Raw genomic sequence first — 16,805 nt, forward strand, 5'->3', positions numbered from 1 at the left:
TTCCCCACATCCAACCTACAAGGAAAGGTGATGTGCGGCCACACAGAGGAGGTGGCCACCTACAAACCACAAAGAGAACCCTCAACAGAAACTGAATTGATCTGAACCTGGATCTTGGATTTCAGGCCTCTAAACTGTGTGAAGTCAGTTTCAGTTGTGTAGGTCACCCAGGATACAGTGCTTTATTATGGCAGCCAAAGCAGACTAATGCAGATAGACTAACGTACATTCCTTTATTCTCAGTCAAAGACCAAACAGAAAATCTGGTACAAAAGATGTGTAAAGTTCCAATCATTGGTCTCTTCACCTGGAGCTCTCCTCCTCTCATAACCTAGACTCCACCTGTATTTATCTGACCAAGTAAGCAAAATGACTGGAGCATTCAGAGAGGTGGTTTGGAACGTGACATCACTGAGGTGAGGGAGGAGAATGGGAATTTTGGAGGAGGAGGAGGGGAGGGATGGGAGTGCGTCAGCAGTGGCAGGTCACAGCCTCACTCCTGAGCCTCACTCCTGACGAAACTGGGAGGAACGGGAAGAAGGAGGAAAAGAGAACTGGAGGACAAAGGGAGAGGAAGAAGCAGGGAAGTTGGTGGGTGAACAGGGGACAAGCAAGGCAGGGAGCAAGCGGCATGGAGATGACAAATAGAAGAACCAAAGAAACTGGACATGAGGACCGGGAGGCTCTCTTCATTGTCCTAAGTTTTCAGCAGCCCAGGAAAACCTAAGACACACATAGCCTTACTACAAATTAGAAAAAGGTACCCTCTGTGGGTGAGTGAATTAAAACAGAGGTATTCCTCTAGTGAGAACAGACCTCATGAAATGAACCGGGGGGGGGGGGGGCGAGGGTATTTATGGTTCAGCCTTCAACCCTTTCTCGGCCAGGAGAGTCCTACCAGGACCCCCGCTGGCTGGCTGGCAGAGCAGGAGCTGGGTTGCAGGCTCGCTCACCAGCTCATCCGGTGCTCCTGTTCAGCACACATACTCAGGAGACATGGCGGTCTCGCATCTCATCGCCAACAGGAAGGCGTCCTCTCACGGTTCTCTTTGGAACCCTAAGTAACCCCATAAACCCCTGCTTGTCAGCTTAGTTGCCCTATTCAGGGCTGGCAAGATGTGCTGAGTCTTATCATTTCAGTAAACTCCTACCTCCAAAGCCCTTCCTTGAACAAAATGAAATTTCTATAATTACACTGCCAAACAGTCATGCCCACATCACAAGAATATGGTTCTTTGAGTTCAACAGTGGAAGCAAACAGAAACTAAGGCTGCAAGATTCTAGTGAGTGGAGAGTGGGTTTTATTTTTACCTTGCCTTCTCTATGTCCATGGCTTGATCAGAAGTTGTTCACCACTATTTGATTCTTCTAAAGATGATAATGGTAAAGAGGAGAGAAATGAGTGTTTTCAAGGTTTCTGCGTAATACAGAATGTGAACTCTCCCACCTAAGACTGGCTGGGAGAAGGGTTAATCCTTGAGGAGCTGACAACAGCGTCTCACTCCATCTCCAAGGGCCTCTTTGACTTTGTCATTCCGGAGAGTGAAGACGAAAGGGTTCAGAAAAGGGGTCAACACGCAAATCAGCAGGGAGACTATCTTGTTGTACTCAGCTGCCTGGGTTTGCTTGGGCGTCACGAAGAGGAACAAGCAGCTGCCATAGCCGATCACCACAAAGGTGAAGTGGGAGGCACAAGTCGAAAAGGCTTTCCTGCGGCCAGAGGCCGTGGGGATCTTGAGGATGGTGGAGATGACGTAGGTGTAGGAGACAATTGCTGGGGCCAGAGAACCAATGATAATGAAAATAGCCATTAAAAAGAGAACAAACTCTGTGAAAAGAGTGTCATCACACGAGAGTTTGAGCAACTGTCCTCGGTCACAGAAAAAATGATCTAACAGGTTTGATTTGCAGAAGGTAAACTGAAACGTGGCATAGACTGGCCAGATTTCAGAGAGGAAGCCAAACACCCATGACACAGTCACCACCGAGATGCAGGTGCGGCTGTTCATGATGACGTTGTACCTCAAAGGGCTACACACGGCCACGTAACGGTCCACGGCCATCACGCCCATTAATGCAAACTCTGTGGTCCCCACAGCGAGGTACAGGAAGAGCTGGGTGACACAGGCAGTCAGAGATATTGTCTGCATCCCAGGGAGCAGCAACCCCCAGAGCATCACGGGGACGATAATGGAAGTTGTCGTACTCTCCAAGGCAGAGAGGTGGCCAAGGAAGAAATACATGGGGGACCACAGACGTTTATCAACGCAGACAATCACTGATGATGACCGTGTTTCCCATCAATGTCGCTAAGTAGAAGAAGAAGAATACAGCAAAAAGAATTTGATGGAGTTCTTGGGACCCAGGGAAGCCTAAAAGGCAGAATTCAGTGGCACTTGAGTGACTGCTCATCATTCGGTCCTTGTTTGTGCTCCTTGTGAAACCTAGAGATCAGAAGAGAAGAAACACTGCCTCACCTGGTCCTGCTCTCAAGAGAGAAGGAGGACAGATGAGGATGAAGAGCTATTTCTCACCTCATGAGCCAGGGGGACCCCTATTACCTATGCTCTGCACAAAGCCAGACTCAGAAGTTGTCACCTCACATCCAGCTCCAGGCTAGCTGCCCGGAAGGGGTAAAGATACCTTTGTCTTTACTTGTGAGAAGAAAACCTCCCTTGTCTTTTCCCCAGTAACATGCTTTCTCACAGGGGACAAAGGTTAAGGCTTCTGAAACAGGCCACATTCAATGCTGAGTCAGGCCCTCAGGTCCTGGGGTTGCCCTCTCCTCTTAGGCTAAGTGTAACAGAGGACTTAATGGCATTTCAGATGATGCCCAAAGGATGGAACTTCGAACCTCACCCCTCATTCTTATTGGTTCTACATAAATCCACCTTGGGGTCAGTAGAAAAGAGGCCGGGGGTCTAAGGGCAATAACCCTGCTTTTCCCAGATTTTAAAATCCACATATTACAGAGCAACGAGGGCTCCAAACAGGGCCTCTGGAGCTTGGGGTGTTTTTCCAGATAGACTCACTCATCTCTAACCCAGCGCAGCTGCTATCCAAATCTTGGCAGGAAGGAAGGATGGGATCTGGCATTGACACGTTTAGATCCAAGGCTCTCAGCTGCCCAGGATGCCTGGATATCTGCTGCTCGCCTCACCCAACCCATAAGCTAATGTCATCTCCTCTGAGGACTCTTTCCAATCACCGTCCCTGAAACAGGAAAGACAGGTTCATTCCTGGATTTTAGTTTTCCTCATAGCACTTACTGTTACCTGGCATTATGTTAATGTTTAATTTTCTATGTCATGTCCTTAATGTAACATGGAACAAATGCAGCAGTGAATAGAAAAAAACAAAGGTCCCTGCACCGTGGAGCTTGTATTCAAGGAGAGGATGGAGTTTATTCCACACAAAAACAGGTGAGTAAAATATTTAAGATGTTGGTTCGTTAATCATGCCATAGAAAAATACTCCAAGGAAAAGGGACAGGAGATTTCATTTTACTTATTCATTTTTCATGTGTGATATTGGAATATGAACTCCATGAAAGCAAAGACATATCTTCTATATACATACATGTATATTACATATAAATATCAATAAATTATGCTTGAGACAAATAAGTAGCGGTAAAATTCTTTTAGTAGATGAAGGGTGTGTGAATATATAATATGTGATTAAGTAGTACTAGGCCCTGGCCAAGGCTAGTGGGCCATACGCCCTCCATCCTAATCTGCCTGGTTTCCTTCCTGCCTCACATTACTATTTTCCCTTCCTTCTTCCCTTCCTGAGGCAACCGCCTCAATGTCTCTGTGCATCTTTTACTTCAGGGCAATCTGGCTTCAAGGACAGAACGGTTGGAAGCGCTCAGTGCTCTGCTTTTCCACAATTCCTGCATCACCACCCCTAGATGAACACACGGGAGAGAGGAGGCTCCTGACTGACGCGGGGAGCTGGGCCTGGCCCGAGCCCTGGGGCAGAGAGGAGCTGCATCTGCTCTCTGTGTGCAGGGGGCTTTGGGGATGAGCCCACTCTCTCTGCTGCCCCCAGCCCGCTCTCCAGGCTGTAGGTGTCCTTCTAGAAGGCAGCCGAGCCCGCAACTCCCCATCCTCATCCTCTCCTACTCCTTCCTTTGAAGACGGGACCCCTGAGAAGACGCACACCTCTGCGGAAGGGCTGCTCCACCACGTCCCGTGCCCTCCAGGGCTCGGCCAAGGCTGCTCCTGTCTGGGCACCGCTGAGCCACGCACAGGGGTCACAGCACCTTGCTGCCGCCTCCTCTCATGGTGAGGAAGGAAACTGCCTTCAGGAACTCAGGGGGAAGTCCGGAAACAACAGTGCTGTGGGGAGCTAAGGGTCTCTCTCTCCTTCCCACTTCCCTCCTTCCTAAGGGGACCTAGTCACTGAGGTGCCTCTTCTTAATTAGCCCAGGACCGGGGCATCCCTCAGCGATCAGTCTGCGGGGAGCAGAACAAACTTTTAGTTATTCCCACTTCTGATTAATTAAGTTTCAGAACTTTTAAAATTTTTGTTTAATGGGAAACCCGAAATCTCACCAGAGGCTTCTCAATACCAAGGTTGTCGTCTCAAAGGCCCCAAGTCTAGGTTCCAGAAGATGTCTCCCCCTCTAAGCAGGTCACCCCTCCTGCTCTTGGTGCTGAGCTCTTCCCAGGACTCCCTTAGATAATGGAGCCAAAATCAGCTCCCTCTCCGCTAACAGCAAACTCCACAACTGACCTCTAAAACACACACCAGTATCCAAAAAAAAGAAAAAAGCCTGCATGCTGGCCTCTGTCAAAGCCTTAACTTCACCAGAAATCCCCCACAAAGTCTGATTTCCCCTTCACTCACTTTACAGCCACTTCTGGTCCTAACCCTGTCGACTCCCCAGAACCCCGTGGAGAGGTCCCACCCCTAAATCAAATCCATTCTCTGCTATGGTCTCAGAGTCCACCTTCTCATACCTGGGCACCTGTCTGCTTTCAAGCAAGATTCCTGCCGCCCCTGACCTCTGTGGCTGGTCCCAGATTACCCGCAGGGCGCTTCCGTGCGGGAAGGGCATACGGACAGCCTAAGGTAGGCACTCGTATTACAGCCTGGGCCAACTGACAGGACATGAACTGGAAATCTGTTTGGTGCTGGAGTGAGACAGAATACAAAGCATTTACCTAGATTTTGGATTTCATTTTAAGTATCTTCATTAATCCAAGAATGTCAATTGGTACAAAAGGGTATAAATTGAGAATAACCTTCCTTGCGTTCCTCAAAGTGCCTGAGCCAAACCAGACTGCCATGTAACTGATGAAAAATTTCCTAAGCAGGTTCCTAAATAGTCTTTTAAAGAAAATGCTGTGAGAATCAATAAACAATGTCCTACTGTAAAGCACAGGGAATTATATTCAACGACTTGTGGTAACCTTTAATGAAAAAGAATATATACATATACATACACATATACATATACATATACATACACATACACATATATAGAACTGAATCACTATTCAGTACACCAGAAACTAATACAACATTGTAAATCAACTGTACTTCAAAAAAAATTTTTTAATAAAATAAAATAAAGAAAATGCTGTGAAAATCTGTTTTACAATCATGACTTTGTCACTTAACAGTATATAAAATACACTATCTCATATCAAAACATAATGCCCCAATTCCTTTTTTGCATAGCATTCCATTTTATGAATGTCCTTTTTATTTTGGCAACTGCCTATTGATCAATTTTTGTTGTTGCTTCTATTTTTATTATGAAAATGATGCTACAGATATTCTTAGACATGTATAAGTCCATACATACTTAAACATATGGAATAAATCCAGAGCATTGGAATTTCTAGTTCAGAAGATAGATGTACCTGTTTCTTTTTACTGGCATCAATTTATACTCTACAGATTTTTTTCTAGACAATGAAGATTTATTCCCCTAAAAATACTCAAACAGAAGTATTTATAAGTGTAAGAAAAATTAGACTATAGCACAAACAAGAAGTGAAGTTTTAAAACTCCTTTGTTAAAGGTTAATGCAATAAGAAGACTAAACATTTGTTTTACATATTAACTGGTTTTTAGTAATTTTTATTTTACCAGTGAGGAAACTGAAGAGCAGGGAAGTGACTAGTCAGAATGCCACGCAGCGCTGGAGAAGGTTTTGAATGCATTTGCTGGAACAGAAAGAGCCTTCTTCTTCTGCCACACTACACTACTCCTTATCCAGTGTTTAGGAAGATTACTAGCATGCAACCAGACCTGAATTTTCAGTCCTTTCCCTTCTCCTTTTTCCTTTTCAGGCAAGCTATGGAACTATTTTCTGTAATATGAAGCTAAAGAGAATCTTCCATCTCAAGCACTGGGAAAAACATTGTCTGGTCCCTGGACATGTTTCAGGGTTTGCTATGATTTATCTATGCTCAGTCGATCCCACTGAAAGTTTTCTTTAGCTCTGCTGTCATTTCTGGATGCTCTTGCTCGTGCTGCTCATATTGCTTCTCCTGTCAAATGATGGAGCAGTTGCTCCGAAGTCTGTTCCTGCTGTCCCACTGAAACAGGTGTCTCCATAGTCCCTCTAATCACTCCACAGCCCTTTTCCTCAGTCCACTCACTGCTTCTCTACTGCGCTTTTTCACAGTGACTGGCCAAGTCATGTCACACCTGTCACCCCACTTTTGGCAGGGAGTGATTGCAGAATTTCCCAGAGAAGATGGGTGGGGAGAAAGGAAATATCTCTCTATATTTAAAATAAACTTTTGTAGAGTTTTATACTCTATAGATTTTTAATTGATTTGCACACAACTATGATAGAGAGCCATTGATTTCCTGATCCACTATGAATCCAAGATATAATCGGAATTTTATTTTAATTTTAAATTGAAGGCAACAAAAATAAGATATCTTAAGAGAAAATTCAATTGAGAAACCTGATGAAATGGAAAATATTTTTTATGATTAAAAATTACCAAAACTAACTCAAAAGAAGTTGAATAACTGATTCCTAAATATGTTCAGTAAATGAATTCATATTTAAAAACATCTCCACGCAGACAACTGCAGGTTCAGATGGGTTTACTGGTGGATTCTACCAAATATTTACAGAAGAAATAACACCAGTCCTTTGCGAAATCTTCTAGCAAACAGGAAAAGGGAACATTGCCTCATTCATCTAATAAATCCAGAACTAAGTACCAAAGACATCACAAGAAAATAAACCAATATTCCTCATGAACATAGATGCAAAAATCCTTCATAAAAATATTAGAAACTCAAATTTAGCAATATGTAAAGAGAATAATATGCAATAACAGAGTGGTGATTTTATTTCTGAAATGCCACATTGGTTTGTATTATGAGATTAATCAATATAAATCACCATGTTCACAGAAGTAAAGAGAAAAACCACAAAATCACTTCAACAGGGGCAGAAAAGATACTTAAAAAAAATTAGCAATTATTGATTAAAACCTCTCATCAAACTAGGAACAAAAGGAATCTTCCCCACATTGAATTTGGGGAGGGCTGGGGAGTATACCTCAGTGGTACTGCACGCACTTGGCGTGCACAAGGTCCTGGGTTTAATCCCCAGCACTTCCATTAAGGGAAAAACAAATAAATAAGGAAAATTTTTTTAAAAAGAAAATAACATCTAACAAAAGTGATAGTGATGGTATGAAATCTAATGATGAGATACAATGTTTTCCCTTAAGGCTGGGAACAAGACAAAGATATCTGCTCTCACCACATCTACTCAACATTGTACTGGAAGTTCTAGCTAATGCAATACAGCAAGAAAATGAAATGAAAAGCATACAATTAGGAAATAAAGAAACAAAATTATTTACTCACAGGGACACAATTCTATGTGTACAAAATCTTAAAACGTCCACAAAAAAAGCTATAGAACCAATAAGTGATTATCAGGGTCATAAGATAAAGCTCAATACACAAAAATGTACTTATTGCTCTATGCTAGCAATGAATATTGGAAATGGAAATAAAATATATAAAATATAATTTACAATGACATCCAAAAACATAAAAAACTAAGACATATTTCACAAACTATGTGTATAACCTATACACTTAAAATTGCAAAATATTGCTGAGAGGCTAAAGAGGACCTAAATAGGTGAAGAAATACTTCAATTCATAAATCAGAACACTCAATTTTGTTAGAAACTCAATTCTTTACAAACTAGGCTATAGACTCAATATAATTTTAATCAAATTCCCAGGAAACTCTTTCTTTTTTAAAACATTTAAAGGATGACTCTAAGATTTCTATGCAAATGTGAAGGACCTAGAATACCCAAAATAATTTTGAAACAAAGAATGAACACAGCAAGATTTACTATAAAGCTACAATAATCAAGACAGAATGTTATTGATATAATATCATGTAAATCACTGGACATGTAGACCAGTAAAATACGATAGAAAATTCAGACACAGGCTCAAGCATGTATCTTCAGTTGATTTTGTCCACATTATATGTTGGTAGTGAAGCAGAGCAATAGGAACTCTCGTACATTGCTGGTGGGAATGCACAGTGGTACAGACAACAACAGCTAAACATAACTTACCACACAAACCTGCAATTCCATTACTAGATAGTTTTCCAAGATAAATGAAAACAGATACCCACCAGATATTTTCATGATAGTTTTATTCACAGTAAATTGCAAACAATCCAATGGCAATCATTAGGTGAATGGATAAATGAATGGTGATAGATCTATACAGTGGAATACCACTCAGCAGTGAAAAAGAATGAACTAAGGATGGAAGCAGCATCATGGCTAAGTCTCTACAGAGTTATACTAAGCAAAAGAATCCAGACACAAAGTCAACACCGTATTACTCCACTAATAAACTCAACAAATGAAAAATCTACTGTACAGTCACAGAAAGCTGCCTGAGGCTGGGGTGGATGAAAGGGACACAAAGAAACCTTTTGGGTATGAATGGCTTTCAATATTTGGCTGTGTCAGTGATGAGACATGTATCAATTTGTTTATACTCCTTGACTTTAACCTAAAATGGCTGCATTTCTTGTATAAAAATTAACCTCAATAAAGTTGAAAATATTTTTTAAATAAATTCTGAATATTTAACAAAAGATATAGCTCACCATTGGGGTACTGATTGGGAAGAGAAATGAGGTACGGTTCTTAGGCAGTTAGATAGACACGAGTGCCAGGCAGGGGGAGAGGAAGGAGGAGGGAGCAACCCAGAAAATAACAGCATGCTTGCTCAGGATGAGGGGCTCCAAAACCTTACTTTCTCTAAAATGAAGGCCAGCAAAGAAGCCGGCTAGAATCAAACGCCGCGACTGCACAGTAGAAAGACCCGGCTTAACCTGACCCAGCGCTCATTACAATGTAATTAACATTGCAGTTTGAGCCCCTCCCGTAGGTTTCTGTGTGTGCATCATGGGTAAAAACACGCGTAAAAGCGACGGGCATGCCTGAGCACAAGGAGCTGTCAGTCAGCCTGAGCACTCCCAGAATCTGAGCTGTAAATCAATCAATCACGAAACCGCCCCTAAGCCAGGATATAAAAACAGGAAAAACAAAGGCGCCATTTTTCCTCTCCTGGCTTGGCTGGCCCCCAGTTCTTGGGGGTGTACTATATTTTACTACCTTTTTTATTTCACTAATGAAATCTTCTGTGTATGTCACACTCTCTGTCTCCTGTTAGAAATTCGTATTTTTCCAGTGGCCAAGAACCAAGGTAACTTTTATTCCCTTCTTCCCAATAACAAGGTCAGAGGAAGGATAAAGATAACATTGGAATGAATCAGAAGACTAATTAGAGTAAGCAGAGAAACTGAGGTTAGCAGAATCTGGCTGTGGTGTGGGTGTGGGAATGGGGGAACAAAAGAGAACAGAAGAGGAGGAGAAGGGGATGTAAGTAACCCCAATGGATGACAGAGTGTGACAAGGAACTCCCAGACTTTTCCCCAGACATATGTCTCTTTGTCCAAGTTCTATCAATTTTTTCTGTAACTTACTGCAAACACCTCTTAAGGGAATAGAAACTTTTCTTTGTGAAAAGGAAGACAGGTATCTCCACGTTCTTCTGTGTTCCAGGTAGATTTATACTAGGGCTTTACGTACAATGTTTCATTTAGTTCTGAAAACAACCTGGTGGAGGGGCACTATGACCCCCATTTTACACATGAAAAAACTGGGGTGTATTTATTCAGCGAATCCTTGATGAACAAGTACTATATAAATGCCAGATTTCAAACCCAGATCTACCTTCAATCCCTCAACACACACACACAGACATACACACACACACCCCTTATTTCTGTGCTTCTGGAGACACAGGCTGGACCTTTCCTCCCTGCCTCTGGGTGTCAGTTTAAGCATAACATCTGTATATACAAGCCCCCAGGGGGCTCCTTGCCGTCCTTTGTCATTCCTACAAAGAGTGCCTTGCTGGACCCTACAGTTTTCCACCTAGCCCAGCTCAGTTCTGAAACCCAGTAGGTCTCCTGAAGTTAGAACAGGGTGGATAGACAGACCAAGTACCCTCATCCTCATGAACAAGGGACAGCAAGAGAACCATCCTCACCTGGTTTCCCCTGTTAGACCCATTCTCTCCTTCCAGCCCTGCATCAATTACACATACTGCTGCCCTGGGATACATGGAGAGAAATAGTAAGTATTTAATCAGGAATTCAACATAAAGTTTTGACACATTTCAGCTGTGTGGATCTTGCACCCAGCAGCGCTAGGGTCACTTGTCCATTCCTAAGGGTCTCATATGTCAGTGTCAGACTCTGGGTACCACACACAGGAGGATCCGAAGTGAACACCCTAAGAGTTGCTCACTGTACTTATGAACTAAGATGGGTTACAGGGTATTGCATTGAATGAGGTAGAAGTGGTATAAATATAAGGACTCAAGATGTCCCGCCTCCGCTTTTTTTTTTTTTTTTTTTTATGGAGGTACTGGGGATTGAACGCAGGATCTTATACTAAGCATGCGCTCTAGCACTGAGCTGTACCTCCCCCAGCCGCCCCCCACCTCAGCTTTGACCAGCCATCCTGTCTGCCCACCTGCACTCCCTACTGGCAATGTGCTCCCTTCTCCCATTCTCCCCCATTTCTGTCCAAAGTGATCTAAAGTCTTTTTTTTTTTTTTTTACTATGAATGGCTCTGTCCTAAAAACTCAGTCCCAGATTCAGACCCTATGGAAAGATTGTCTGGCCAACCCCTTTCAGGCCTTGTGGTTCTTTGACTCAGGACCAATTTCACACTGTATTTGTTGGAAAGCTTTTGTTTGATATCTCCTTGTCATTATTTCTGCCTGGGATAGGGGCGTATGGAAAATCTGAACTTCTCTGAGATGAAGGACTGTGACTCAGAGTTGACCTGGGAGCCTGACCTTCTACCAGACTGCCTTCACCTTCAGCCTCGGGCTGTGTATCTTCTCACAGGAGTCAGGGCCAAGCCCTTCAGTCTGGCCAGTGCCCAGGATGTGTCCTTCAGGGGCCCTGCTTCTGAGGGAAAGATACCTCCTCTTAAGCTTACTTTCAATTTCCCAACTCCTACAGACGACATTTTGGAGAATCCAGACAAGAGAGTGCTGTGGTCCAGGGTCTACATTCCCTGTCTCCCCAATCTCAAAATCCTGGATCTGGATCTCCAAACACCAACTCTGCATCTAAGTCTGGCCATGCACCCAGGCTGCCATGATTTTAGTCCAGATGGGGACTCTTTCCTCTGTGCTTTTTCCATCATGTTATTTTTATTCCGGGAAACGGACAGATCCCCAAGCCATTGTCTTCTTAGACATAATCTAGTCTCTTTCCCTTTCTTTCTTCAGCTCATTTTCTTAAATCCTACTTCCTCAGAACAGAAAACTTCTCATTATTGTGCCAAGTAACACCAGTGCCTCATAATTCCCAGAGGGCGCCCTGCTTTCCCGTCATTCCCACAGAGAGCACTCTGCTGGAGTCTTGGTTCCCATCCGGGATAAGCTCAGCTCTAAACCGTATCAAGCAACCAAGGGCGAGCAAGAGAACCAAGAACTCTTATCCTTGGGGAAGAAGGCGCAGAAACAGCACCTTTCCACTCTGGTCTCAAGGAAGATTCTTCCCCACATTCCAGCCCCACATCAGTGTGGCTGCCCTGGGCTCTGTGATGACACAGGGTAAGCCTTTAATTAGGACATTAGCATAGGGTTTGAAGATGCTGTAGCTTGCCGAGCCTCTCACCCAGCACAGCCATCCCATTCCAGCTGTGCACAAGCCCCTGTCCACCCCTGCCAGCTGCAGCACACTGACCCAGGGCAGTGGACCACAGATCCATGTCACTCGTGTCACAGAGTAGACCCAAAGCAGGAATCTCCAGGCGCGAGCAGCTCAAGCAGACGACGTGGTGCTTAGAGGCTAAGGTGAGTGGGTTGGGTTTGGACATGGGTCAGGCTCTCACGCAGCACAGACACAGGAACTGATCAGTCCTGAGTGTAGATTTTAGCCCTACTGTTAAGGCTTGCCAGTGGGATGGGTACAACGCTGCTGGAGGGAGAGCCTCTCTTCTTTAATTTTTTAAGTGAAGTATAGTTGAAACCCCTCTTCTCTGAATCAAAATGCCACTGCTGGTGGCCAGGACACAGCCTCAGATGCAGCTTTTATGGGGCCAGAGAGGCCAGAGTATATCTACATACAGCCTGGCTCCTTCCACTTCTGATCACGTATATTGATTTGCTTCCTTCTTGTCCTCTCCCTAAATGTCTGCTGCTGTGTTGTCTTTCCTAATCTGCTGGGTTTTCCTCTCTCTATCAATGGCTTTCCATGTTTTTCTTCTATGACTCCTTAACTCTGTTTCTCTATGATTCTCATCTCTCTCTCTCTCTCTTGTTTATCACTCATCACCTGCTCGCCTTTCTCTCTCTGTGTTCTCTTTTTCTGTCTCTATCCTTGTTTCACGGTCAATGGTTCTCTCTGTCTCTGTCTCTATTTCTGTCTCTCCATCTCTGTCTCTTGCTTCCTTCCCACGCAGGGTCCCAGCCCCTGGATCATGGCAAATCTGAGCCACCCCTCCGAGTTTGTCCTCTTGGGCTTCTCCTCCTTCGGGGAGCTGCAGGTTCTGCTCTACGGGCCCTTCCTGGTGCTCTATCTTCTCGCCTTCATGGGAAACACTGTCATCATAGTCATGGTCATTGCTGACAGCCACCTCCACACTCCCATGTACTTCTTCCTGGGCAATTTTTCCCTGCTGGAGATCTTGGTGACCATGACTGCCGTACCCAGGATGCTGTCCGACCTGCTGGCTCCCCACAAGGTCATCTCCTTCACCGGCTGCATGGTCCAGTTCTACTTCTACTTCTCCCTGGGCTCCACCTCCTTCCTTGTCCTGTCCGACATGGCCCTTGACCGCTTTGTGGCTATCTGCCACCCACTGCGCTACGGCACTTTGATGAGCGGGGCTGTGTGTGCCCGGCTGGTGGGGGCTGCCTGGGCAGCTCCTTTCCTGGCCATGGTACCCACTGTCCTCTCCCGAGCTCATCTCAATTACTGCCATGGCAACATCATTGACCACTTCTTCTGTGACAACGCCCCTCTGCTGCAGCTGTCCTGCTCCGACACCAGCCTGCTGGAATTCTGGGACTTTGTGATGGCCTTGGCCTTTGTCCTCAGCTCCTTCCTGGTGACCCTGGTCTCCTACGGCTACATCGCGAGCACCGTGCTGCAGATCCCCTCTGCCAGCGGACGCCAGAAGGCTTTCTCCACGTGTGGGTCTCACCTCGCCCTGGTCTTCATCGGCTACAGTAGCACCATCTTCCTGTATGTCAGGCCTGGCAAAGCACACTCTGTGGAAGTCAACAAGACGGTTGCCTTGGTAACATCCATCCTCACCCCCTTCCTCAATCCCTTTATCCTCACCCTCCGCAACGAGACCATCAAGGCAGTGTTACAAGAACAGATGCAGAAGCTGAAACGTCCCCACAGGGCACTGTGACGAGCCTGAGGGATCTGCCAGGCTCAGCCAAGTAGTTCTGTGAGGAAGCGGGGTACCTGGGCTGGGTGGGACAGCCACTGTCGAGTTTCTTTCAGTTTTTCCTTCTGTGCCTACGAGTGGTAACCACAGTGAGTCCTCGGTGGCCCCCTGTCTCCCTCAACGCTCTCACAGGCCATGTGGAACTGCTCCCCTCACCCACTGGCAGCGACAAGAACTCAGAAAGTAGCCCAGAGCCTGGGAGCCAGGGGTGTGGCTTTTCATAAAGGGAAGTGCATGGGCTTCCCCTTCAAGAAGAGCAGCCTGGATGTTTTCTCTGATAAAAAGTTGTTATCTAGCGCCCAGTGTGTGTGTGCGTGTGCCCCACTGCTGTGTGTACCATGAGTGGTTCGTCTACATGAAATTAAACTAAGAAATACTACTTACTGAAGTAATTGTCTTTCAATGTGTACAGGGTCCATGATATAATCATTCATCTTTTTATTCATTCATTCCACCAATGCTGAGTAGACAACGTGTGTCAGGCACTAAAACTGTGTCAGATGCAGGGTAAAAGGTGAACAAGACATCGACAGTCCTCACCACTCTTGGCTCCGTGAAGGGGAAGGATGTTGAAGAGCTGCTTACAACGCAGCAGGTGGAGAGCAGTGATGGGTTCACGGAAGGTGTTATGGGCGCAGATAAGAGGAGCATCGAGACCAGACTGTGGGCCAGGGGACAGCCCCCTGATAAGGTGACACCTTAGTAACACATTAAACGTAAGACGTACGTGGTGAGAACGCAATTCATCAGCTACCCTTGTACAGAGAAAGTAAATTTAAATAAAACAAGAGAAATCTTCATCAGTATCAGAAATAAGAACAAATCTTTCAGGAATGATGTGGGTTCTAGGGAGGATATATTCAGAGATTTTTAGAAAGTAAACTTCTTTTTTTAAATTTATTTTATTTTTACTGTTTTATCTTTTTATTTTTAGAAAAATAAACTTCTCCACTGTATGATTAGAAACACCTGTCTGCCTGAAGGCAGGAGATTGTGGTGAATCTAGTAAATTCCTCTGTCTAGCCAGTATACACACACACGTGTGCACACACACACACACACACACACACATTTTCTGTAAAATTCCAGAAAGCCTATTAGGTCTCACGTTCCTTCTGGAATGGAACACCAGCTCCGCTGAGCTTCCCTCCCACAGCCAGTGTGTGAAATTTTTAAAACACTTCAGGTACTTTCATCTCAGAATCAAATTACTTAGCTTTCACCTATCCAGGATTTTCTAAAATGGCCCCAACTTAAAATATTCTGCCAAATTATTTCTGTAAATACACTTTAATTTACCAAACTACATTTCCCAGTGAACGTCGACGAGTTCACTCATCAAGAGAGCACTCCTAGCCCCGCTTACTTGAAGACAACAGAAATGACTAATTTCCACAAATGCCAAGCTTCTCAAGTCTGCTGTGCGGGAGTAAGCGAGGCCGGGAACCGTGAGCTCATTTGGTGGATACAAATTGTCCAGCTTTTAGAGCAGCTCACTGAGTGGTCCATGGGCTCTCAGGATGCACTCCCAGTGCCACCCGAGGCTAACCCCTTCCCAGTCAAGGTGCCCCTTTCTCTGACTTTCTGAAAAGTTAAGTTTCTGTCTTGCTAAGATGCCCATCACCCAAATCCGAGGGTCTCTTTAGGTTCCTGGTTTCAGTTTTTGGTCAAAAATCTCAGGTCTCCTCCAATTATATATATATCAGAGCAATACTCTGGTGTTGTGTTCCTCTGCAATTACAAGTATTACTGCTGTTGAAACAATCGATTTATTTTCTCTAATTATCCTCTTCTCACCACCCTGGAGAGTAAATATTTGTAGCATAAGTCAAAGGATGATGAACAAATTAAAAAATATCTACTGATAATGGGTTACCATATATATTTTTGCTCGCACTTTACCAACTACTTTTATGTAGGTTTTCCACTGGGTTTTACCCTCATAGTCATTCAATGAAGAGAAGAGTCACTGATCCCTCCCCGCGCGCTGTGCACACTGCTCAGCACCGGCTGTCAGAGACCAAAGAGATGAGGGTTCTAACCTCAAAGAGTCCTCCGTCTATGAGAGGGAGGAAGAAGTACAATTAATTCTGGCACATTTTTATAAGAGGTTTTCCTACTTATAGCAAAGCCCTATAAATAGAGCCCAAAGGGAAATACCGATTATTCAGCTGCAGCCAAGCAGTGTTATCTGCCCCACTCGTGGATAAATGGTTGAGAGGGAAAATGAGACGGTCAGAGCAATGATAGAACTAACAACAGAATCTGGTTCTTCTTTTTCTTTTGGCTTTCTTTTTTATTGACGTATAGTCAGTTTACAATTTTGTGTCAATTTCTGGTGTGCAGCGTGATGTTTCAGTCCTACATATACATATATATATATTTGTTTTCATATTCTTTTTCATTATAGGTTACTACAAGATATTGAATATAGTTCCCTGCAGTATACAGTTACAATTTGTTGTTTATCTATTTTATATATAGTAGTTAGTATTTGCAAATCTCATATCTGGTTCTTCAAACTCCTTTTCCACCTCTCCATCCTCGGAAGTTCCCCTTCTGTCCAGATCAGAGTTGGATTAATTAACAGTTGGAATCTCCAGGATCTGAAGCCACCCACTGTAGACTCCTCTAGCCCCTTCCTGAATGTGTATCCATCAAGTTCCCATCAAATTTATAGACTTGTAATGGCCATAATTCTAGCAACTCCTTCATAACAGTAATTGTATGTTTAAATTCCTCGCTTGAAAGGAACACATACTGTCAGAAAGTAACTA

General features: G+C 44.2%; 3 protein-coding genes across 4 annotated transcripts in view; 1 reads left to right on the plus strand and 2 right to left on the minus strand.

Moving 5' to 3' along the window:
• Positions 1-16,805, minus strand: part of KEL (Kell metallo-endopeptidase (Kell blood group)) — a 167,016-nt gene that overhangs the window by 51,526 nt on the left and 98,685 nt on the right. The window lies entirely within an intron of this gene.
• On the minus strand, positions 1,340-3,186 carry LOC102507967 (olfactory receptor 9A4). The gene is given in 3 exon segments (XM_006185372.2): positions 1,340-2,279; positions 2,281-2,444; positions 3,033-3,186. Coding segments are annotated over 3 exon segments (1,038 nt in total). The 5' UTR covers positions 3,097-3,186; the 3' UTR covers positions 1,340-1,469.
• Positions 12,001-14,407, plus strand: LOC102518127 (olfactory receptor 6V1). 2 transcript variants are annotated; one of them, XM_032483550.1, is made up of 2 exons: positions 12,001-12,421; positions 13,030-14,407. In XM_032483550.1, the coding sequence occupies exons 1-2, from the start codon at positions 12,335-12,337 to the stop codon at positions 13,987-13,989; spliced, it is 1,047 nt and encodes a 348-aa protein (XP_032339441.1). In that variant the 5' UTR covers positions 12,001-12,334; the 3' UTR covers positions 13,990-14,407. The 2 variants fall into 2 exon arrangements, with proteins under 2 accessions (XP_032339441.1, XP_014415340.2); XM_014559854.2 differs by having other exon boundaries at positions 12,001-12,178.

The sequence above is a fragment of the Camelus ferus genome, chromosome 7, assembly GCF_009834535.1.
Source record: "Camelus ferus isolate YT-003-E chromosome 7, BCGSAC_Cfer_1.0, whole genome shotgun sequence".
Classification (NCBI taxonomy): domain Eukaryota; kingdom Metazoa; phylum Chordata; class Mammalia; order Artiodactyla; family Camelidae; genus Camelus; species Camelus ferus.

What these genes read in the sequence shown, in the direction of transcription:
- LOC102518127 (XM_032483550.1), top strand. Translation starts at nt 12,335, where the DNA reads ATGTCACTCGTGTCACAGAGTAGACCCAAAGCAGGAATCTCCAGGCGC. An exon ending in CGTGGTGCTTAGAGGCTAAG is followed by an intron (nt 12,422 to 13,029) that starts GTGAGTGGGTTG and finishes CTTCCCACGCAG; the next exon opens with GGTCCCAGCCCCTGGATCAT.